The sequence below is a fragment of the Spermophilus citellus genome, assembly GCF_964194105.1.
Source record: "Spermophilus citellus genome assembly, chromosome: 17".
Classification (NCBI taxonomy): Eukaryota; Metazoa; Chordata; class Mammalia; order Rodentia; family Sciuridae; genus Spermophilus; species Spermophilus citellus.
Genome location: NC_138199.1, coordinates 73,312,777 through 73,336,187, shown reverse-complemented (window position 1 = coordinate 73,336,187; position 23,411 = coordinate 73,312,777). Strand labels below are relative to the sequence as shown.

General features: G+C 54.3%; 2 protein-coding genes across 4 annotated transcripts in view; one reads left to right on the top strand and one right to left on the bottom strand.

Annotated features, from left to right (window-relative positions):
• Positions 1-168: 168 nt before the first annotated feature.
• On the top strand, positions 169-14,863 carry UNC13D (unc-13 homolog D). The gene is made up of 32 exons (XM_081272379.1): positions 169-542; positions 1,214-1,249; positions 1,506-1,613; positions 1,725-1,784; positions 1,874-1,940; positions 2,222-2,402; positions 2,778-2,822; positions 2,942-3,010; positions 3,167-3,236; positions 3,371-3,475; positions 3,574-3,666; positions 3,741-3,844; positions 5,048-5,165; positions 5,292-5,416; positions 5,544-5,634; positions 5,717-5,773; positions 5,851-5,948; positions 6,029-6,080; positions 6,158-6,288; positions 6,410-6,530; positions 6,845-6,988; positions 7,188-7,286; positions 7,390-7,596; positions 7,759-7,827; positions 8,848-8,927; positions 10,779-10,884; positions 10,957-11,028; positions 11,548-11,631; positions 11,727-11,847; positions 12,023-12,146; positions 12,557-12,750; positions 13,372-14,863. The coding sequence occupies exons 1-32, from the start codon at positions 426-428 to the stop codon at positions 13,491-13,493; spliced, it is 3,270 nt and encodes a 1,089-aa protein (XP_081128505.1). The 5' UTR covers positions 169-425; the 3' UTR covers positions 13,494-14,863.
• A 118-nt stretch (positions 14,864-14,981) lies between these two features.
• The window catches only part of UNK (unk zinc finger), a 40,661-nt gene continuing 32,231 nt past the window's right edge, over positions 14,982-23,411 (bottom strand). The window contains exons 10-16 of one of the 3 annotated variants that reach the window (XM_081272382.1): positions 23,262-23,327; positions 22,630-22,804; positions 21,657-21,758; positions 21,336-21,524; positions 17,953-18,134; positions 17,114-17,371; positions 14,982-16,431 (exon numbers count right to left, since the gene is read on the bottom strand). In XM_081272382.1, coding sequence (XP_081128508.1) covers positions 16,276-16,431; positions 17,114-17,371; positions 17,953-18,134; positions 21,336-21,524; positions 21,657-21,758; positions 22,630-22,804; positions 23,262-23,327 — 1,128 coding nt within the window. In that variant the 3' untranslated portion in view covers positions 14,982-16,275. Of the gene's footprint in view, positions 16,432-17,113; positions 17,538-17,952; positions 18,135-21,335; positions 21,759-22,629; positions 22,805-23,261; positions 23,328-23,411 lie in introns of those variants that run through there. The other 2 variants (XM_081272381.1, XM_081272380.1) reach the window with 2 other exon arrangements.

Genomic DNA, 23,411 nt, shown 5'->3' with positions numbered 1-23,411 from the left:
CACCCCTGCCCAGGTCTGGGACCCATTCTGTCTGGGTAGCCTGGGGTGAGAACCCCTAGGACCAAGGTTAGCTTCCCTGGGTGCAGTAGAGTTGATGGGGGAGGGTGCCCTACTGGGAGCACGGGACCATCCCTAAAGCCTCTGTGGGAGGGTGGGGTGGGGCTTACCCGCCTACAGTGTCCACTTTCTGCTCCAGGATAGACAGGCTCCTGCAAGGATCTGGGCTGGAGGAAGGTGCAGGGGACCTGGGAGACAGCCTCTCCAAGGCAGTGACACCCTGACCCTTCTGTCCCCCCCCCACTGCGCTCCCTCCACCCTTCCCAGGCAGAGGGTGGCAGCCTTGGGGCTCTTTGCATCATCTTGTGGCTTCACCGTCTTCACTCAGCAGCAGCAGGGCGGCAGAGGGAAGGGCAGAACCAGCCACCATGGCGACAAGCCTCTCCCACCCCCAGCGTCGCCCTCCCCTCTTGCGCCAGGCCATCAAGATAAGGCGCCGCAGGGTCAGAGACCTACAGGATGCCCTGCCTCCAACAACCCAGGAGGTAGGAGTGACCTCAATGGGGAGAACAGCTGGCCTTGGGGACTCAGCAGGCATGGGTGCCTGGCCCCACCTACCCGTCCACCCTGCCCCTGGGCAGAGCCTTCTGGGTCAGCAGGGTGGGTTTGCCACATGTCCTCTGAGCCACCATGAGTCTCTCAGGTTGGGGGCCCGAGCCTCTCTAGCCCCCTTTCCACAGTGGGCCTGCCCTCCCTCTCCTGCTCCCCTAGTTCCAAAGGAACTTTGCTCTGTGAGGCAGGTGTCCCTGATATGGGGTGGGCTGCCTAGGGACCCCTCTGAGCTACCTCAGGCTTGCTCAGCATCCCCCCAAGTCTCCCACCTCAGCTGCAGGGCCTCACTTCCGCCACAGGGCTGAGCAGGCGGCTGCCTGATAAGCAGAGCTGTTTCCTCTGGGGAAGGAAGAGAGTGTGGGGGCAGGTGGCAGAGGGCTGTGCTGCTGGGCCAGCTGAACGCCCATGGACCTCAGCCTCAGCAGGCCAGGGGACGAGCAAGGTGGCCCAAGGGCCAGACCCCAAGGAGGCCTGTTGTGGGAACAGGTGTGGGGCTTCAGCGGGCTTGAAGGGTGTGCTGGGGACCCACTGCACTAGGCCTGGGCCTTCCTGTCCTTCCAAGCAGGCCTCCAAGGACACCTTGTCTTTCCACCTTGCTCCCCAGATTGAGCCTCCATCCCACCACTTCTCCCCTGAGGAGGTAAGAGTCGGAGTGATGGGGGGGTGCAGAAGAGTCGGAGTGATGGGGGTCGCAGAGAGGTGCGGGGAGCAGCCCTACATCCTCCTGAAAGCCCCTCAATCACTGGCCAAGGCTGATGGCGGCAACCTGGGAGGGACTTCTGAGCCTCAACCCCTTCACTGCACATGGGCTGCCTGTCTCTGCTCTGGGCTTGAGGTGTTGCTGTAAGGGGTTCCTTGGGCTGGGGAGTTCCTGATATGACCCTGCTGTGCCTCAGCGGGACCTGCTCTATGAGGAAGCACTCTACACTGTCCTGCACCGCCTGGGTCAGCCGGAGCCCAACCATGTGACCAAGGCCTCGGAGCTGCTGGGATATCTACAGGAGGTGAGCCCAGCCCCAACCCCTCCACCTTCCCGCAACCTGGACCCCGGGGGCTCTGCCTTCTCGCCTGACCCCTGCCCTCAAACTCCCACACACTATCTGCCTCCCCACCAGGCCTTCCAGCTGCAGCCCGAGGAGCACCAGCAGATGCTGCAGCGGGTCAGGGAGCTTGAGGTAACTTGGGCCAGGGCATCCCAGGCAAGGAAGGGCCTGGGAAGCCCAACCCTCTCGGGGACTCAGGCCACTCCCTCCCATCCCTCTAGAGGCCAGTATTTTGTCTGAAGGCAACAGTGAAACAGGCCAAGGGCATCCTGGGCAAGGATGTCAGTGGTGAGTGCAGGGTGGTGAGCCCTGGGGGCTGCTTCCTAACTCCTTTCTGTCCCATCACAGTCTGACCCAGAACTCCCGGCAGGAGCTCCTGTCTCCCAAGTGTCTCCAGGACTGGCCTCCATCTAGCTGGTCCCTTGCACTTGGCATCTGGGCTGGGGAGGTGGTGCTCTGTCCAACTTTCCCTGTCCCTCTCTCAGGAGAAGCTCCTCAGGTGGGCTGAAGAGGGACCCTCCCAGGGAGCCCAGCCAACTCTGTGGTGCCTTATCCTCTCTCCTCCCCAGGGTTCAGTGACCCCTACTGCCTGCTGGGCATCGAGCAGGGGGTGGGTGTGCCAGGGGGCAGCCCTGGGTCCCGGCGTAGGCAGAAGGCGGTGGTGAGGCATACCATTCCTGAGGAGCAGACCCACCGCACCCAGGTTGTCAACCAGACACTCAACCCTGTCTGGGACGAGACCTTTATCCTGTACGTGGCCCTGCCCCAGCCCCCCTCCCCATACTCTCAGGACTCCTCAGTCAGTCAGATGAGTGGCTCTGGAGAAGGGGCTTGGCCCTGGGCGGGGGAGACAGAGTAGGCCAGACAGGACAGTCCTGGTGTTGATGGGGCTGGGTGGAGTCCCTCCAGGTGCATTGGGGATAGCCTGAGGCCCTACCTTGCAGGGAGGAGGGATGGGGAGGGATGTGTGTGAGGGGAGTAGCAGCTTGCAGGAAGGTGCCAGGTGGGAGTAGGCATATTGTGGGGATGGCAGCTGTGAAGGACAGGATCTGGAGTCCTTGTGGTCTGGTCTGGTGAGGGTCCTACGCTTCCAAGGCCCTCAACTACACCCTTTTCTCCCTATAGGGAGTTTGAGGACATAACCAATGCGAGCTTTCACCTGGACATGTGGTGACTGATATGGCCTGCTCCTGGGGATGGGAAGAGAAGGGCTGAGGGTGGAAAAGTCTCCTCCCTGAAAGGGTGATGGGTACCCTGTCTGTCTCTTATTCAAACCTCTGCCCCACCAGGGACCTGGACACTGTGGAGTCTGTCAGACAGAAGCTTGGGGAGCTCACAGATCTGCATGGGCTCCGGAGGTGGGTGCTGGACTCATAGGAAAGAAGGGGACTCCCTCTGCCCTCCTGCCACGTACTACATCATTGGGTCCATGCTGGCTACTGGTGGGGGGCAGATTCTACCCTGATCCCTTCAAGTACTTGATCCATCTCCCTCATGGATCCTGCCTGAAACAGGATCTTTAAGGAGGCTCGAAAGGACAAAGGCCAGGACGACTTTCTGGGGAACGTGGTTCTGAGGCTGCAGGTGAGGGGGAGGAGGAATGGGGCCTGGGTAGAGGTGAAGGGAGCATGTGTGAAGGCTCTGGAGAGGGGCTCCAGGTGCCTGGGGTCTGCCCCACTGCCTCCAGCCCCAGACTCCAGGTGTCTCCTGCCCACCAGGACCTTCACTGCCGAGATGACCAGTGGTACCCGCTGGAGCCCTGCACCGAGACCTACCCAGACCGTGGCCAGTGCCACCTCCAATTCCAGCTCATTCACAAGAGGGTAGGTCTGGGGCCTGGGCCAGGAACTGAGCCCTGCAGCCTCTGTGGCCCTGCTGTGTTGGGTCTTGTCTGCTCACAGCCATCCTTGCCTCATTGCAGAGAGCCACGGCAGCTAGCCGCTCCCAGCCCAGCTACACTGTGCACCGCCACCTGCTGCAGCAGCTTGTGTCCCATGAAGTCACCCAGCACCAGGTACTGCCTTCCCAGGGCTGGGTGCTGCCAGGGTTGCCAATCAGGTCCTAATACCTCTCCACTATTCCCCTCAGGCGGGCAGTACCTCCTGGGATGGGTCACTGAGTCCCCAGGCCACCACCATCCTCTTTCTCCATGCCACGCAGAAGGACCTATCTGACTTCCACCAGTCCATGGCGTGAGTGCACAGCCCTGGTGGGACCCTAGGGGGCTGTTGGCGGCTGGCAGGCTCCTGTATTCTGCTGGAAGCTCAAAGCCTCACACTTAGGAGAGTTCTCTTTGCCTCAAACTGCATGTTTTAAATCAGTGGCCAACTTTTTAAAAAATCTGGAGGGCTGGGGATGTGGCTCAAGCGGTAGCGCACTCGCCTGGCATGTGTGCGGTCGGGGTTTGATCCTCAGCACCACATACAAACAAAGATGTTGTGTCCGCCGAAAACTAAAAAATAAATATTAAAAAATTCTCTCTCTCTCTCTCTCTCTCTCTCTCTCTTAAAACAAAATCTGGAGATTTCACATATAATCCAGATCTCCAGCTGCTCATGGGACAGAAGTATTTAAATGGCAGGACTAGTCAGAGCAGAGTAGTGTGTCCTCTATCCTGCGTGGTGGCCGTTAGGGGGAAGGTAGTTGAGGGCCAGGGGCAGTGTATATCCAGAACCTTAGGCAGGTGAGTATTTCGGAAGATAAGGGTAGGATGGAGGTGAAGCTGGTACAGCCACCAGACAGTGAGGGGCCTGGTTTGCTTACAGGGCCCAAGCACATAGTGCAGGTGGCAGCTGTGTCCAGTAGGAACCTTGGCCTGTCCTTGGATTGCTCTTCTTCCCTACTTCTGCCCTTCCACTGGATCCTTGTCCAGCTCAGTCATTTCCTCCATCATGTCCCCTTGAACCATCTCAAGTTCCAGCTGATGGTTGCTGTGTGTGCATGCAGGCTTAAATCCTTAAATCCCACTTTTCATAAGAAGCAAAAAATTCTCAAGTTTTATAATCATGTAGCCCTAATTAGACAATTGGGGCTGGGGATGTGGCTCAAGCGGTAGTGCACTCGCCTGGCATGCGTGCAGCCCAGTTTCGATCCTCAGCACCACATACAAGCAAAGATGTTATGTCTGCCAAAAACTAAAAAATAAATTAAAAAATTCTCTCTCTCTCTCTCTTTAAAAAAAATAAATAAAAAGAAGAAAGGTTCATTTAGACTCCAATTAAAAAAAAAAAAAGAGAGAGACAATTTGAAAAGCATCCATGGAAATAAACCATGTGAGTCACTTTCAGTCACTGGTTTTCAGCCTCTGCTGGTAGATGGTTTCCATAGGCGGCTTTGGAGCAGGGAAGGTGCCATCCCTCTCCCGGGGCCTGGCTGAGGCCTTCCTGTCCCTGCAGACAGTGGCTGGCCTACAGTCGCCTCTACCAGAGCCTTGAGTTCCCCAGCAGTTGCCTCTTGCATCCCATCACCAGCATGGAGTACCAGTGGATCCAGGGCCGGCTCAAAGCAGAACAGGTGGATGTGGGAATTGGGTGGGCAAGGGCTGTTGAGCAGGGAGGGCTGTGGGGGAGGTCAGGGGAGCACAGGAGGCCATGGACCCATAAACAGCTCCCAAATCCTGACATCTTCCTGGCTTTGCAGCTGGAGGAACTGGCCACCTCATTCACCTCCCTGCTGGCCTACGGCCTCTCCCTCATCCGGAGATTCCGCTCTGTCTTCCCTCTTTCTGTCTCTGACTCCCCATCCCGGCTGCAGTCTCTCCTCAGGTTGGTGGCTCTGCTTCTGCTTCTTCAGGGGTGAGGGTATAGTGGGGCAGCTGTAGGGAGAGGCCTTCTACAGGAGTGGGTATGGGGCAGTGGGCCTGTTGGACACAGCCCTCCCTCTGTCTCCCAGGGTCCTGGTGCAAATGTGCAAGATGAAGGCCTTTGGAGAACTGTGCTCAGACAGTGCCCCACTGCCCCAGCTGGTGATGGAGGCTTTGAGGGTATGACACCTTTCCTAGGGTGCATGAGGGCTTGTGCCTGGACCCAGCAACTCCTCCCTGCTCATTGCCTCTCTTTTGGCAGACTGGTACAGTTGAATGGTTCCACCTGAAGCAGCAGCACCATCAGCCCATGGTGCAGGTAGGTGTTGGACAGGGGCAGGGCGGAATGGGACACTTGCCTCTGCAGCCCTGCTTAGCCCACCTTGTCCCTTCCAGGGCATGCTAGAGGCAGGCAAAGCCTTGCTGAACCTGGTACAGGATGTCATGGGTGACCTGCACCAGTGCCAGCGCACATGGAACAAGATCTTCCAAAAGTGAGCAGACCCAGGTTGGGAGGTGGTGGGCCTGTGAGATCCTGATGTGTACCACAGGGTCACACTGCTGTCTCCTCCAGTGTCCTCAAGATCGACCTCTTCTCCATGGCTTTCTTGGAGCTACAGTGGCTGGTGAGGCCCTCCACTGACCCTAGGTTGTATCCCTCAGCCCAGTTCCACCACCCTGCCTGCTAGGCCTTTCTTTGCAGGTGGCCAAGCGGGCACAGGACCACACATCGGCAGTGGTCAGCCCTGTGTCTCCAGAGATGGGCGAGAGTCTGTTCCAGCTCTACATCAGTCTAAAAGAGCTCTGCCAGCTGGGCCCAGTCCCTCTAGACAGGTAGGCAGCAAGCAGGTGGCTTGTGGCAAGCTGTACGTGCTTCAGAAAAGAGGTGGGTCTTCAAGGGCTGTGGGCTAGAGCTGGTCGCAGCCTTCAGCAGCTGAACTCTAGCTCTCCCCAGGGACAGAGTCCTGGCTCTGGATAGTTTTCACCGCTGGTTCCAGCCAGCCATTCCCTCCTGGCTGCAGAAGACCTACAGTGTGGCACTGGAGCGGGTGCAGCGTGCTGTGCAGATGGACAAGGTGTGGGCTGGGACCTTGAGTTTGAAGATGGCCCAGCGCTTGCTCTGGGTGTGGTAGAAGCTGGTAACCTGCTGGGACACCCCCTCCCCGCCCACTTCAGGCCAGTTGTGTGCAAAATGCGGCTGCCTCCTGATACCCTGGAGTTAACTGTGACCTGTGACTTCCCTTTGCCATGTATCCTACAGGCTGGGGCTCTGGACAGAGCCTAGCTTGTCCCCCCTGTAGCTCCCTGCTCAGCTCTGTGCTTGTTAGTGGGAGAATGGATTTGTCCCTGTTCTGAGCCTTCCTTTCTAAGTGCTCTCCCTTTTCCCCAGCTGGTGCCCCTGGGTGAGCTGACCAAACATAGCACGTCAGCTGTGGACCTGTCCACCTGCTTTGCTCAGATCAGTCACACTGCCCGGCAGCTGGACTGGCCAGACCCAGAGGAGGCCTTCATGATCACTGTCAAGTTTGTGGAGGTGCAGCATGTCTTTCTGTGTCCTTCATCTTTCTAGGACAACCTTCCTATCACCTACCCGACTTCTTCCAGGCTCATCCACCAGCCTTCCCAAGACCTATGTCTGAAATTCTCCCAACTTCCTGAGATTCACATGCCCTGCCCTCTACCCTGCATGGCAGCTTTACCCACTGATCACTTTCCTCTCCCTGACACCTCAGGACACCTGCAGGCTGGCCCTGGTGTATTGCAGCCTTATAAAGGCCCGGGCCAGAGAGCTCTCTGCAGGCCAGAAGGATCAGGGCCAGGCAGCCAACATGGTAACAGAGCCCAGGCTGGGGGCGGGTCAGGGTGGGGTGGGGCCTGGCAATGCTGGCCCTGTTTTAGGAAGCCCTGCATCCTTCTGTCTGTGCCTGTCCCCAGCTGTGCGTGGTAGTGAATGACATGGAGCAGCTGCGGCTGGTGATTGGCAAGCTGCCCGCTCAGCTGGCATGGGAAGCCCTGGAGCAGCGGGTGGGGGCCTTGCTGGAGCACGGCCAGCTGCAGAACACACTACATGCCCAGCTGCAGGGTGCACTGGCTGGACTGGGCCACGAGATCTGCACTGGTGTCCGCACTCTGGCTGAGCAGGTAAGTTGTTGTCTGACTCCACAGTGACCTCACCCTGGCCCCCAGCAGGACCTGGGTTGATGTCCAGCCCTCGCTTCCTAAGCCTAAACTCAGGTCCCAAGTGAACTCCCAATCCTCCACTCATTCCCTGGCCTCCCTCCATCTACCATTTTGTGTCCCCAGCTGGAGGTGGGCATTGCCAAGCACATCCAGAGACTTGTGGGTGTCAAGGAGTCCGTTCTGCCTGAGGATGTGAGTGACTCTCCTGCTCACTGACCTTTGCTGCCCTGCCAGCTCTTTGTGTCTGGGGTTATAAAGGGGACCCAGGTTGTTTTGGGGGCTGAAGGCCTTAGGGGTATCAGAGATCAGCCCAGGTATGTTGTTTCCCTGGGCTGGTTTTCCTCTTTGGACACTCAGGGGGTACAAATTGGGTCCCTGTATGGGCTCTCCCAGCACCAACAATCAGCATGGGGAGGGTGAAAAGCCCCACAGGCCTGGGCACACAGCCTTCTTGGTGCCTCTTAGCTCCGCTGTCATGTTTATGCGAGCCAGCTCACTTCAGTCTCCCTGTCTGTAAGCTGGGAGAGTGACACACATCCCTGATTGTTTTGGGGGAAGGCTACTCATTAATTCATCAACTGTTTAGTAAGTGCCCACCTTGTCCTGACATTGATTCAAGCCTGGGGATAGATCAGTGAAAATTTTCTGCTTTCCTAGAGCTTACATTCTAGCCAGGAAAGTGAAAGAAGAGCTGAGTACAGAAGTACGATAACTTTAGTTACTAAGTACTGTAAGCTTAGTTATGACTATAACTATAAATATACATACAGAAGCGTATGTGTGTGCACACACACTTATATAGTGTGTTAGATGATGATAAGTGCTAGAGAGAAAAATAAAACAGAAGGAAGGGTGGGAAGTGTCAGAGGGTTGTATTTTTAGATAGTAACGGGAAGACCTCATTCAGAGGGCAACAGCTGAGTCAAGATCGCCAGGAAGCGAGGGAAGAAGCCATGAGAATTTCTAGAGGAAGAGCATTCCAGGCAGAGGGAACAGCAAAGGCTGTGAGGTAGCACCACGCCTGGCCGTAGAGGAGGCTAGTGTGGCTGGAGCGATAGCAACCAGGAGAGGAAGGCAAGAGAGATGGGCAGGGACAGAGCCTGCAGACATTTCAAACCCATGCACAGAAGCTCCTGGCCCTGTTTCCTCCCCAGGGCAAGGAAATGGGGGTGGGATTGAAATGGGCCTGAGCCACCTCCTCCTATTCCTCAGGCCATTCTGCCCCTGATGAAGTTCCTGGAAGTGGAGCTTTGCTACATGAATACCAACCTGGTGCAGGAGAATTTTAACAGGTCTGCCACAGTCCCTGCCCTGCAGTGCCCACACCCTTTCTCCACTTGCCCTGCCTCCAGGGCCTCAGCATCTTAATTAATTAAGGGGACCTGTTGTAAATCCCTTTGGTGAAGTCCCTTACAGGGTATGACCAGCCTCTGCTCAAATGTTTGCTTCCAGGGATAAGGAACTCACTCACTACCTTATAAACCTGTCCATTTCATGCTGTTCAGTACTGAGAATTACCAGTTCTTCCTTAGTCTGAGCTGAGATCTCCCTATCCATTCTCCCTTAGTCCTGAGACCATCTTCCGGAACCCCTGACTGCTTTTCCTCTTTTTTTTTTTTTGAGTCCCCAGGACTGAACTCAGGGGCACTTAACCACTGAGCCACATCCCCAGCCCTATTTTGTATTTTATTTAGAGACAAGGCCTCTCTGAGTTGCTTAGCATCTCACTAAGTTGCTGAAGCTGACTTTGAACCTCCTGTCTAGCCTCCTGAGCTGCTGGGATTACAGACCACTGGGATTATAGGCATGCACCACCATGTCCAGCTTTTTTCTTCTTTTTAATGTTTTTGGCATCCAGTGCTATTGGCCATGATCCAGGGAAACTTCTAGTTAGGGTCTCTTAAAGCATTGGATGGAGGCACAGGGTGTAGACTCTGGATGGCCTGACTTTAGATTCCAGACTTAGTACTCCTTGGTGGCTTTGAGCAGTTACTAAAGTGCCAATGACTATAGGCTTCTACTGAGAACTAAATGGATCATGTGATGTGCTGAGAGTAGGGTTGTGGTCAATGACTACACAGGAAGTGGCCAGTGACTGTTAGTTGTAGAGATGCCCAGGAGGATCCACCTCCAGGTGGAACTGGGGCCCTGAGCAGGCTGCTGACCCTTCTCTCCTAGAATTCTTCTCTTCCTCCTGGACAGCCAGGACCCCTATAGCCAGACCCTTATGTCTTAGGCCATTTTATACCATTTGTTCAGCTCTCCCCACCTCCACGTAAACCACAATTACCTCTCCACTAAGACAGGAGCTTTGCTTAGAAGCCTTTAGAACAGTGCTTGGTGTATAATGAGCACTTACATGTGTTGAGTAAATACATAGCCCTCCTCCATTCTTCTCTTTTTTTTTTTTTTCCTAGAGCCGGGTATTAAACCCAGGGCCGCATGCCTCCTAGGCAGGGGCTCTACCAATGAGCTTTGCCCCAGCCCAGATCTCATCACCATTTTTAAAAGTATTTTTTTAGTTGTAGATGGACATAATACCTTTATTTATTTATCTTTATGGTGCTGAGGATCGAACCCAGGGCCTCACACATGCTAGGTGAGTGCTCTGCCACTGAGCCACAACCCTAGCCTCTTTCCTCACCAATTTTTACACAATAATTTTTTTTTGTACATAACTGCCAGACTCTACTTTGACACATGTTAAACTCAGGGTGTTATAATAACGGTGTCCCTGTCACTATTTTATTCCCCCTGCAATGTAGTAGATGCTTTATCCCTGTCATGTGTTATAATTCTATCATTTTGGCTACTCCATCTTGAATCATGTTTCTGACATTGGGATCCAGCTTCCCTGCCCATCTTTTGTGGTTTATTGGGGTTTCATGATCCTACTGAAGATTCTTCACTGAACTTGAGATGTGTCAGATAGGACTTACCCTCCTGCCCCTTGTTTGTTCCCTTAGGAGACACCAGCCCTCCCCGCCCCCCCACTGCCTGCCAGCTCTGGCCTCACCTGTGGAGCAGGTGTGGGGGAAGGTTGGGGTAGATCTGGGTCCTTGAGGCCTCCCCTTTCTCAAGAACATCTTTGCTTCCTCCTCCTCCACTGTATCCTATGTCTGGCATCCTCTGCCCTCGGCCAGCCTTCTGACCCTGCTGTGGACCCACACACTCACGGTGCTAGCAGAGGCATCGGCCTCCCAGCGCAGCTCATCTCTAGCCTCTAGCAGGCTGAAGGTTGCCCTGCAGGTAAAAATGCCCGGCCATAGGACAGTAGCCCTGGGGGAGGGTTCCTGGGGCCACCTCTGATGTCTCCCCCAGAACCTGGAGATCTGCTTCCATGCTGAGGGCTGTGGCTTGCCACCGGAAGCTCTGCACACGGCCACCTTCCAGGTAGGAACCTTTTGGTGAGCTCCCAGGTAGGAGGTCAGGGAATCTGTCTTTCTGCACTCACCTGTGTCCAGGACCAACTACTTAATTTATTGGGCCCAGTACAAAATGAGAAGGTATGCACGCCTTACTCAAAATTATTACCAGGGCTGGGATGTAGCTCAGTGGTAGAATGCTTGCCTAGCATGTGCAAGATCCTGGATTCAATACTCAGCACTGCAAAAAAAAAAAAAAAAAAAAAAAAAAAAGGAAAGAAATTTAAGATGGTGACAACAGAGTATTAACCCAGGTGTGGAATCCTTCAAAGCACAGGGGCCCAGTGCTCCTGCATAGGATGGGGGCATGCCCAAGAAGCCTACTGTCTGTGCCTCTGTCCCAAAACCTCAGGCATTGCTGAAGGTGCATTTTTGTTCATGGTCTTATAGCCCCAGAGCTTCCTTTTTGAAGTCATGTCTCAGCCTCAGTTGTGAGCCTGGTGACGGCTGACTGACATTCAGGTGGTACTCAGATGTGTCCTTCTAGGCTCTACAGAGGGACCTGGAACTGCAGGCGGCCTCCAGCCGGGAGCTCATTCAGAAGTACTTCTGCAGTCGCATCCAGCAGCAGGTGAGGCTCCCCTCCCCCACCCCCACGCCCACCAGGGTTGGAGTTGGCCTCATCCTGCTTTGCCCAGGTGACCCTGCGTATGCAACCCACACCAGGTGGAAACCACCTCTGAGGAGCTGGGCGCCGTCACCATCAAGGCCTCTTACCGCGCCTCTGAGCAGAAGCTGCATGTGGAGCTGCTCAGTGCCTCCGGCCTGCGGCCCTTGGACTCCAATGGTGAGTGGAAGCTGGTTATTGGCCACTAACTGCTTCCTCTATGGCCCTCCCTGCCATAGGCTGTGGTAGGGGCTGTGGCAGGAGTTCTGGGTGCATTTCTCATGAGGCGCAGGGCTGTTGAGTGACACAGCTGCAGGGGAGGACTGGAAGAACCCTGGCAGCACCCTTCCCCTAGGCTCCAGCGACCCCTTTGTCCAGCTGACCCTGGAACCCAGGCATGAGTTCCCCGAGTTGGCACCCAGGGAGACCCAGAAACACAAGAAAGACCTTCACCCGCTGTTTGACGAGACCTTTGAATTGTGAGTGGGTCCCTATTCTTCTAGTTCCTCCCCTTGCTTCCCTTCCCTGAGCCTCCTTCAAGGGACCCCTGAGATGACCACACTGGACTTAAGGAAAGGGCACTTGGGACAAAGGTTTCTTCCACTGAGGGGAAAGTAAAATTTGAAGCCTTCCAGGGAAGGGTCCTGACTTTGAGGTCCTCAGGGATCTGCTCTCTGTTGCCCAAGACAGGTGGACCTGGGGCCACAGGACCCGATTTAAAGCATCAGCCCATGGTCAGAGCAGGTGTCATGTACATGGCTGAGAGGAGCCAGGCAGAGCTGACTTTGTAATGTGCTTGTGCTCAATGAGGGGTGACCCATGTGTTGGAGCAGGGGTAAGGTGATGGTAGTCTTGGGCAAGCAGCTGAGCCTGATTCTGTCCTTGCCAGCCTGGTGCCTGCTGAGCCATGCCAGAAGGATGGGTCGTGCCTCCTGCTCACGGTGCTGGACCATGACACACTGGGGGCTGATGACCTGGAAGGGGAGGCCTTCCTGCCACTGCGTGGGGTGCCTGGGCTGACCAGCTCTGAGCCCAGTGAGACGCCCCAGATGCGCCTGCCTCTCACGTATCCTGCGCCCAACGGTAGGCCTGAGTCCCAGGATAGGGCAGGGTAGAGACGGGACACCTGGAAAACTCAGGAAGGCACCCTAGAGAAATGCTTCCTTGGGAGATGGAAGCCAGTGGAATAAGTGCTTGACCAATCTCTTGATTTGAGACCAATGAGATTCAAGTTCAGTGAAGTTTTGGGCGATTCTTCTCTCTGGTGGGTAAGGTCACCAATGAGTTTCCTTGGGGAGAGGAAGAAGCCTGGATCTGTGAGGGGCACATCCCTACAAAGAATTCTCCCAGCGTGTTAATAGGAATAGTTCATCTTTGTGCACATATCGTGAGTCAGTTCTGAGTACTTGGTGTACATGAACTCTTTCAATTCTTACAATCCATCAATGAGGCAGGTGTTATCATTAGCTGTTTTAGAGACCAGAAAACTAAGGCACAAAGAGTTAACTAGCTTCAGGTTCTCTTCAGGAAGGTAGTAGTCACCACCTCAGGCAGTCCAAGCACTCTCATCTTCCAGCTGTGTCTTGAAGTTTGGCTAGTTGTCAGTCACTGGTTTTCTTTCAGCTTGGTGATGATGGGTGGGGCAGTGCTGTGTCCCCGCCCGCCCCCTATCTCCCAGACATGGCCTCTGGCTTCTCTCCACAGGAGATCCAGTCCTGCAGCTGTTGGAGAGCCGGAAGGGTGATCGAGAGGCCCAGGCTTTTGTGAGGCTGAGGAGGCAGCGAGCCAAGCAGGCCTCCCAGCATGCCCTAAGGCCAGGGCAATAGAGGAGGAGTTGGGGGATGGGGCTGGTCCCTGGTGGAGTCTTCCCCACCACCGTTCATTCCCCTAGCCTGGCCTAACATTTGGAGAGCTATAGCAAGTGTAACGGTCAGAATGCAGCCTCTCTAGACTCTCCCATGGCCACAGTGATGGGTGCATTATTAACAGTATTTAAACTCCCTCCCTTCTTCCCTCCAGCCCTGGCCTCAGCATTCTCTGACACATCCCAGCACAGAGGAATAACTCCCGCCCCTGCTTCCCCCGCAAAAACTGCTCTGCTGGGCCAGGGTCTAGAGCCCTCTGTCTCCTGGCCTTCCTCCTCCAGCTTTGCTAGGGTGTAGTGGGCCCAGACTGTCAGGACCCAGGCTGTGAGCAGAGCCTCCCTGGGGCTCCAGCTGCCCCAGGGGAAGGGTGGTGGTGGCCATTATTGGAGAGACCAAAGGACTTTGGCTCTGGAATGAGAGCTGGCAGGCAGCAGGGCTGGCACCAATGGACAGCAGAAAAGACAATGTGACTGCGTCTGCTGAGGGTTCTTCCTTCAGGAGGTATCTATCATCTAGAAACTTTCTTAGAAAAAAATAAAAATTAAAAAATTATCCACAGCCCTCTTAGGATTATCTGTTGGCATCCGAGGGTTACCAAAGACTCAGGCCAGCTGGCCTCCTCATCCCTCAGGAGCCTCAAAGCTGCCCCCATGCCTCAAAGCAGGGTATGGGCACAACTGCCACAAGCAGGTGCTGAGGTGGCTAAAACGGTTTTGACTGTGGGCTTTGGCAGATTTTATAAGGCCCATCAGTTATGGTGGTCACTGCCCAAGAGAGGGGCAGGTGCACCATGAGGCTGAGTGGCTGCTCTGGACAGCATAAGGGGCAGCCCTGCTGAAGGGAAGGGGGCCCCTTGCACACTGGGAGTCCAGTGGTCATTTTAGCTGTGACCCAGATGAAGTCCCTTAACATCCAAATCAGTACAAGCTGATGGAAGAGCTGGAGCTGGACAGTTCTGAGGTCATGTGAAGCCTGCCCTATTTTCTTTACGCCCAGCACACAGCCTGATGGGGGGAGCAGGGCAGAAAGACTTGGTGCCTAGAGCATGGGCCCCTCTGAAGGCAAGAGGCAGGGTACTTCCTCAGTGCCATTCTCTACTTATGCTGTTATGCAAACCATTCCAAAGGGACAGTATTGTCTACTGCCTTTTGGATAACATCAACAATAAAGAAACCACTCATAGCTGAGGAAAGACCTACACAGAACAGTCACATGGCCTGGGAGCTATCAGTATTCAAGGCTAAAAGGTCACCTGCAGGCCTGTGTCACAGGGCACTCAAGCTGTGGTGGACTCTATGCACCTGAACATGCCCTAGGCCTTGGCAGCTGCTTTGCCACACCTAAGGATGTGGGAGGAAGCCATTCCATGCCTGAGGCAGGGGTCCTGCCTGTCTCGAAGTTTGGAGGCCTGTGTTTGGGGACCCACACCCCCATGTAAATAAATACCACTGCAAGTTCATATTTTATTTCCAATAGATCTGCTTTGTTGATTTTTGCATTTTTGTAAAAAAGGAGAAAAGTTTTCACTTAATTCATTGAAAGCCCTTTCGTGCTGAGCCCAAGGGGGGCCTGGGCCAGGGCAGACCCTTTGCAACCCTCTTGAGCCCACCCAACACCCAGAGCTGGGAGCAAGGTCACTTCCCTCTGCCCACTCTGCCCTCCCACCCCCGCTGCATCTCTTTCTGTACAGAATGACTTTTAAAATCTAAGCTAAGACACAATATACACTGGACAGCACACACACACATGCACACGGGCGTCTGCCCAGAATGGGCAGGACGTCAGCTGCACTCGGAGAGCACCAAGGAATGCATACGGAGCCCCTCTTGCCAGGAGGGCAGGGCCTGCGCCCCCTTGGTCCTCAGGCCACACTCCTCCCCAACAATTGCCCTGCTAGCTGCCAGAGGGAGGGGGCGAACTGCACAGAGGCCACGCCAGAGAGGGGCCAGGGCAGGGACAGCTGAGGGCAGTGCCAGCCTGGCAGGTGGCCCTGGGGCCAGGAAGGCTGTTCCGGGGAGCCTAAGAAGGAAGAACTGAGGGGGACATAACTGGGCCTTGCCCCTCAAGGGGCTTCAAGGGCCCAACTTGGGAGGGGGCTGGCCTGTAGCTTTGGCCTGCCAGCCCTCACCATGGTCCCCAGGACTAAATACACATTTGGTAAACCTAGGAGCTTGACTGGCGTCAACCCCCAGCACATCCTCAGGCCTCCCTGAGGCCCTCACATCTGGGAACCAGGTCCACCCACCCAGGGGGGCCTGGAGAGACAGGGTGAGCAGGGCCTGCCCTGAAGGCTTCTCCCCTCCCCTTATCCCCTTCCAGCTTCCCACCCTTCCCCACTTAGGCCCCAAGAAGAAGTTAAAAATAGTTAGTTCCTACATAAAAAAGACAGAAACAGATTCTCTGCCAAAAGGCCAGTGGGAGAAGAAGGGACTTTGTCTCTGAGAAGAAAGGGTGGGGAGCGGGGAGGGGAGGACTGCAAAATAGTCTTTTCTTTTAAAAAGTGCTTGGTAAGTCTGTTTTAAAGTGTGTGTCTATATCTATGTACAGATATACACACAGACACTGCATACGCTGGCCACCACGCATACCGGCACACACACACAAATGTATACATGTACATAATCATATACATATACATACATACATACATACATATATATATATATATATATATATATATATACTTTAAAAGAGTTCTAGGTGAGAGATCTGGGTCCGGCCAGGCCAGGCCAGGCTTGCAAGGTCACGACTGGAGGGTATGGGCCCTGCCGGATTGGCAGACAGGGCATTCACTGCCCTCGGCACACAGCTCGCACAGCACGGCGTGTTGGCACGGTAGCACCGCCCGAGTCTGCTCCTGACACTTAAGGCATTTCACCGACTGCATGTGGAACACAGCCTGCAGGGAAAGTGAGGTTGTGGTCACCAGCCTGGTCCCAAGTCAAGCAAGGAGTTCCCTTGACTCTCACTTGCCCCGTGGGAGGAGGAAACTGAGGCCCAGAGCTCAACAGTTGCTTATAGGACGCTGCTGGCAAGCAGGAGCAGGGTGAGAGCTTGGGCTGCTCAGCTCAGGCTCTGCCCACCACTCTGAGTGGATCTGACTGGGGCCAGGGAGCAGGCTGGGGCTGCAGCCTCTGTGCCTTGGGCTTTCTCCTGACAGACATTAATGCCTCTTGACTCACTTTATCTCTTAGTGACTCTGGGCCCCCCAAGTGAGAAAAATGAAGCCTAGAGAGGACTGTGACATGCCAAGGGGCCTGGTTGCTGAAACCTACTGCCAGCTCTTTCCACAAGGGCACATGGCTGATGGGGACCCAACAGGGCATCTAGCAATGCAGACAGGAAAGCCCTCACTGCTGATATGTGGAGAGCTACAAGAGGATGCCACTCAAGACCCAGGCACACGAATGCAGCTTAGGTCAAGAATACTAGGAACGGGCATTGCTGCCCATGCTGGCTTAGTGCTGGGCAGAGGCTCTCAGAAGATTGGCTGTCCCTGGAGCAGCTGGACTGGATCAAGGGTCCCAACACTGGCTGAAGCCATGGTGTGCACCCAGTGCTCCCTAACCTCCAAGGCTGACCTTGTCCACTTGTTCCAGATGGGCCCGCAGCTGCTTCTGGAGGGAGTAGAGAGTAGAGAGCGAGAGTGCCTCCAGGTCAGGGAAGGTGGGCAGGGCCTGGGGGTCAGGCCCTGCATGCAGCCGCTCTAGCTCTTCCTGGAGCTTCTTCACCTGCACCTCCAGCGCATCCCGCTGTTCCCGAGCCAGCTCGCATTCAGCACCTGCTGCACTGGCCCGCTCGCCGGCCTCCTCTGCCTCCTTCTTCCAGGCATCACAAGCCTGTGGGCCCAACACGCAGCGCCTCATCACGATGGCCCCCTGCCCCTGCCCCCCTGCCCCCCCAGAGAGCATCTCTGGGAGCCTGTGTGGGCCACTCTGGCTGTAGGGCCTGCTGGAAAGCTGGGCCTGGTGTCTGGGGAGGGGGCAGGGAGGAGGCTGACGCTGCCTGCAGAGGAGAGAGGTTTCAGGACCTGCAGGAGACCCTCCTTCCACGGGCAGGGCCTAGCATGGCAGGGCTCACACCCTGCCAGAACTCTCAAGGGCAGTTAGGCCCTCTGTCCAGCCACAGCCTATCTCAGAACCTAGAACCCTGGAGCCCTGGGAGTTGGGTCTTCCAGAGCAGGTGGCTCTGTGGCTAGATGACACAAACAGCTCTCAAAGGAAAATCCAGGCTTGTGGCACTAGCCACCCCAGTGACCCAACTGGCAGGGTCAGTCCTCCACAGGGAGAGAGGGCCAACAAGTTTCTGTTCTCTTCTTTGGGTCCCAGGTTCCCCCCACCCCCATGCCTGCTCTGGGTAGGCTGGGCTTAGGCTGGATGCCACCAGGCATTAGGGATGGCAGGTAGTGTGGGGCTAGTACCTGCTTGGCCTGCTTCCAGGACTCTTCCCACTGCTTGATGGTCCCGTTGGCTTCATCTAGCTCTTGCCGAAGCCGGGCTAGCTCAGCAGCCCCTGGCCCTGATAGGAAGGCAGGGGAAGTCCCTGGGGAGAAGCTTCCAGAGGCAAAGTGCTCCCAGATGCTGCTGTTCATTCCATTCAGACCTGCCCCAGGAAGGGGAGGAACATCAGCTGTGGAGGGCTTGGGCCTGGCCACCCCTGCCTGGGAGTTTCTAGGGCTGGTTGGACACTGGGTGGGCATGTAAGACTCTAGTCATGTCAAGCCAGGGTGTTTTGCAAACACAGGTCAGTAGGCTGTAAAGGTGCCCTGGGCTGAGTTACAGACCTAGACCTCAGTGCTTCCTGCTCCTTAATGGCTCTTCTTATGAGTCTTAGTGTTTTCATCTGTACCTTGGATCCCATCACTAGCCTGACTAGGGGCTCAGGAGTATTACAAGGGAGGGCATTGTGAAGGCCCCTACTGGTGACAACTGGTAGTGATGACATCACTAGAAATCTAAAAGGCTAGAGCTCAGAGAGCTTTCTTGTACCTAGTGTGAGGCCTGAGAGGGTCCTGGATGACAAGGTCAGGAGGAAGAGATATGGGAGAAGAGCCACTGGACAGCACCTTATGTGATAAAAGGGCTGGAGCAGGAGAAGCCAGGGAGCCTTGGCCTCCTTGTTTTACAGAGGACAATGAGACAGGATGTGCTATAAGAATCTCAGAAATCTGGGTGTAGTGGTGCACACCTGTAGTCCCAGCTACTTTTGGGAGACTGAGGTAGGAGTATCACAAGTTTAAGATCATCCTCAGCAACTTAGCGAGACCCTGCCTCAACATAAAAAGAGAAAAATGGAGCCAGGTGTGGTGGCACATGCCTGTAATCCCAGCAGCTTGGGAAGCTGAAGCAGGAGGATCTCCAGTCCAAAGCCAGCCTCAGCAATTTAGCCAGACCCTAAGAAACTCAGTAAGACCCTGTCTCTAAATAAAATACAAAAAAAAAAAAAAAAAAAAAAAAAGGGATTTGGCTCAGTGGTTAAGTGCCCCTGGGTTCAATCCCCGGTACCCATAAATAAATGAATGAATAAATAAATAAAATGTGCTGAGGATGTTGCTGTTCAGTGGTAGAGCACTCCTGGGTTCAATCACCAGTTTAAAAAAAAAAAAAATCATACAAATGGTGAGTGGTGTCTGCTCTTCCCTGTAGGCAAAGCTGCCACCCACCTGCCCACTCATTCAACTAACAGTAGGGCAGTAATACCTCCTGCCCTGCTCTTTGGCCCCCAGGGCACCCTTTGCTTCCTGGCAGACTCATCTTCATCTCTGGCTTCCTTTAGCCCACACATATTATCCTTCCCCACTAATCTAGCCAAGATGTTCTAGAACCAGATTTCAGCCATTCTGTCCTCAGAGCAATACAAATGATTGATACAAGAAGATGTTTTCCTGTGGAGCTTCTGCAGTGTGCACTGTCTGTGAACCTGGGTCCTCTGGGTGAGTGCACTGACATGACTGGCCCAGCCTGCCCGCACCTCTCGGGTAGGTGGCATTTACTCTGTTGGAGAGGAGCCACTTCCTTAGAAAGTGTATTCAACTGCTCTGTACACATAAGGCCCTTTTGGGATCCCAATGTCTGCACTTCTGCCTCCTGCCCTGGTGCCAGAGACCACTGGGTTGACTGCTCAGTATGACTAAACTGGTGAAAACACATGTGGGCCAGTAGGCAGGGCTACATCAAGATGCCTCTGCAACATGGGCACACCAGAAACATGACCCAGTGGTGGACATAATCCACCCCAGAGAACCTCTTACAAACTGGGAAGGTACTAGGAAAATCCCTGGAATGAGAGGAAGTCCCCACAACTGATCAGATTTTTTTTTTTTCTCTTTTTGTGGTTTTGGGAATGGAACCCAGGGCCTTGTAAATACGAGGCAAATGTTTTTTATATTCCTGAGCTACAAATTAGAACTTCAAAGGGCTCTCTGACAGAAGGTCCTGCCCCTCAGAGGAGGGCAGTCCTGGCCAAGGAATACCTGCTGGGGAAGTGGCTGTGGGAGAGGCTACTGCTGCTCACTGAAAGGCACCCAAGCTGGGGATTAAGTGTTTTATGCCCATTACCTCAGTGAACATTCCTATAGCCCCAGAGGAGACCAGACCCTGGCCACTGAACCTGGAGGGTCTTTGAGGGCCCCAGTGCCCAATATTTTAATAATGCTGGGCTGGGCAAATAGCCCACGGGGCTAGAGCTCTGGGGCTCCCTATACCTTTGCCTAGAAGAGCACCCTGACCTTGGGGTGGGTCTGTGTCACATTCTCCCTTGGTCTCCTGTGACCCTGGTGTGAATGTCTTCTGGGAGCTCTGGGTGACTAGGGGGAAAAAACTGATTAATTTATTTCTCTGTGACACTGGGGATCAAAGCCAGAACTCATGAGTACTAGGCAAGCATTCCACCACTAAGCTAAACCCCTCGTCCTTATTTGTTTTTGTTTTTCACCAGGCAAAACCACACTGAAAGCTAGACGTTGGCCGTGGTGATTCCGAGACCACTACTGTTTGCTGCACTAGCCTGTCCTGGTACCTCTTTAAGGCAGAGGCTGAATCACTTGCCCAGGATCATAGAGTGGTAGAGCCTTACAGTCTAAAGACCCTGCTCTGGGACTGGGGGTTGTAGCTCAGTGGTAGAGTACTTGCTTAGCACATGTAAAGCACTAGGGGGTTCAATCCTCAGTGCTACATAAAAATAAATAAATAGGGCTGGGGATGTGGTTCAAGCGGTAGCGCGCTTGCCTGGCATGCGCGGGGCGCTGGGTTCGATCCTCAACACCACATAAAAATAAAATAATGTGCCCACCTAAAAAATAAATAAACAAATAAAAATAAATAAATAAATAAATAAATAAATGGGAGCCGGGTGCAGTGGTGCATGCCTGCAATCCCAGCAGCTTGGGAGGCCAAGACAGGAGAATCTGGAGGTCAATGCCAGCCTCAGCAAAAGCGAGCCACTAAGCAACTCAGTGAGACACTTAAAATACAATATAGGGGGCCGGGGTTATGGTTCAGTGGTAGAGCACTTGCCTAGCAAACATGAGGCACTGGGTTCAATCCCCAGAACCACATAAAAAATACTAAATAAAGATACTGTGTCCATCTACAACTAAAAAAAGTTTAAAAAAAAATACAATACAGGGCTGGGATGTGGCTCAGTGGTTGAGAGCCCCTGAGTTCAATCCCCAGTACCCCAAAAAAAGGTCTAAAAAAGTAAAACAAATAAAAAACACTTCTCTGACCTCTAGCCTGGGTTATGTGCCAAGCAAAGAGTGGCCAAAAGCACATTCTAAAAATTCTTGCCCTAGTCCCCTCTTACCTAAAGATCCATGTGATGCTGAGGTCCCCAAAAATGTGTTTTCTGACTGGCTCAGGTGACCCTGGGGTTGCTGTAGAAAATGTGAAGAGAGGCTGACAGGAGGAGAGGGGGACGCAGAGTGGAAGGAGGTAGAGCTGCCCAGGGAGCCAGGGATATTCACGGGTGCAGAACTCTGCAGCAAACTGCCACCTATAAGAGGAGCCCCGAAGGGCAGGCTGGGTGAGGGCCAGGCAAGCCATATGGGCCACATAGAGCAGGTGGCCTGGGCTAGCTGGGACCGAGGCATCCTCCAGGCCACCCTGCCCACCCAGTGCCCAGTACCGATTGTGATGCTGCTGGGGTGGGGCACTGTGCTATTATCGAAAGTCTTCTCCAGGGCAGCCACCCCAAACTCGTTCAGGTCCAGATCATCCAAGGCAGATTCTAGGGACAGAGAGACCAGGATGTGGGCCTCTCAGGGGCCACAGTCCAGGCTCTAATCCCTACCTGACCCAGACCTCCTCATATTCTGCCCGCCATGTGCCTTTGCTCAGGATCTCCTGGAACACTGACCCTCGATGCCTGCCCTGTCCAGCCCCAGTGTCCTCCTTTCTGAAGTCTTCTTTGACATTTCATGGAGGAATCAAGTCCCAATCCAGGGTCCCTGACTCTGATGGAGAATGTCTTATGATGTTTCAGGATGTGTGTCTCACCCTGAGCTCAGAGGTCTCTGGACTCTCTGTGGCCAGTACATAGTATGTGATCAACAAATGCCAACACCCACTACTGAAGTGGCCTGGGAGGGAGGATGGGGACAGTTTTCCCTCCTAGAGGCAGAGAACAGCACATCATCATCTCTGTCTCCTCAGTGTTTGCCATGGTACCTGGCAAAAAGTGGGCACCTGTAGATGAGTGATGAAGGAAAGGAGCACAGATGGATGACTGCTTGCTGCTGGGGATGAAACCCAGGACCTGTGTATGCTGAGTGATACCCCAGTCCAGGGTGTCACTCTAAGGACAGTTGTGCTCATAGTTCACTTCATAGGATACCCAGTAAAAGAATAATTAGGGATAGCATGATCCATGTCTTGGGATAAGCCTATCTCTAGCTGCATGAAAAAGCTCCAAGAGCTAAGTCTTGGGCATATATTTGGAACTTATTTTCCCTTCAGCTTGAAGGGCCCAAGTGTCCTTCTGACTCTGCCAAGCCAGATATCTAAGGTAACTAGTGTGCTGATCTGAACTCACTTCAGAGACCTTATGTCTCTGACTCCAGGCCTAGAACTGGGCTTGCAAACAGACCCAGCCTAATTACCTATGACCGATTCTACCGTGTCACTGGTGGGATAGAAGGGCAGAGCGTTTGCATTCATGCCAGGGGTGCTGCTGGTGCCTGCAGGGCTGGGGGGTGTGGCTGCCAGGCTGGAGGTGATACTGGAAGAGATGCTTGAGGTCAGAGGGCTGCCCACAGGGAGGATGCCCAGCACGTCCTGCAACGAGAGTGAGGAGAGGCAATGGGATGCCTGCCTATAGAGGCAATAGCCAGGGGCTAGGACAGGCCAGCAGGGGCACAGGGAAGTGGCTCCTCCAAGCTCTTAGCTGGCCTCCCCAGGCTCAGGCAAGTTGTATCCCCCAGCTTGTTAGGAGGCTGGAAGTAGAAGAATGTGGCCTGGAGGCTGCAAGCCCCCAGTCAGGGGAGGAGTAGGTGCCATGCATAGTAAGGTTTACACTCCCTTAAAATTCCACCTGATGGATGGATCTGTCTAGAAGGGGAGGGACTCCAGACCTGAGCCTCATCTTCTCTGAATTTGGGGCTGGGCCTACCTTATTCCTACCCTAGCTTGTGGGGACAGCGGTGTTCTCACTCCCAGCAGCCTGCTAGGGTTCTGGGCCTGTTCTGTCCATGGCAGGTACCAGAAGGGAAAATGGAGGTTGAGAATTCTGTACCTGTTTGGGCTGAAGCAGAGGCTGCTCTTGACTCCTGGGCTCTAGTGAATGGGATTTCAGTTTGGTCTAAGAGAGAAAAGTCAGGGAACAGGATGTAAATGTGGTGGCAGGGAGCTCAGAGTCCAGGAGTACACCTGACCCCACTATGAC

What these genes read in the sequence shown, in the direction of transcription:
- UNC13D (XM_081272379.1), top strand. Translation starts at nt 426, where the DNA reads ATGGCGACAAGCCTCTCCCACCCCCAGCGTCGCCCTCCCCTCTTGCGC. An exon ending in TCACTGTCAAGTTTGTGGAG is followed by an intron (nt 6,989 to 7,187) that starts GTGCAGCATGTC and finishes CTGACACCTCAG; the next exon opens with GACACCTGCAGGCTGGCCCT. An exon ending in TTTGACGAGACCTTTGAATT is followed by an intron (nt 12,147 to 12,556) that starts GTGAGTGGGTCC and finishes TGTCCTTGCCAG; the next exon opens with CCTGGTGCCTGCTGAGCCAT.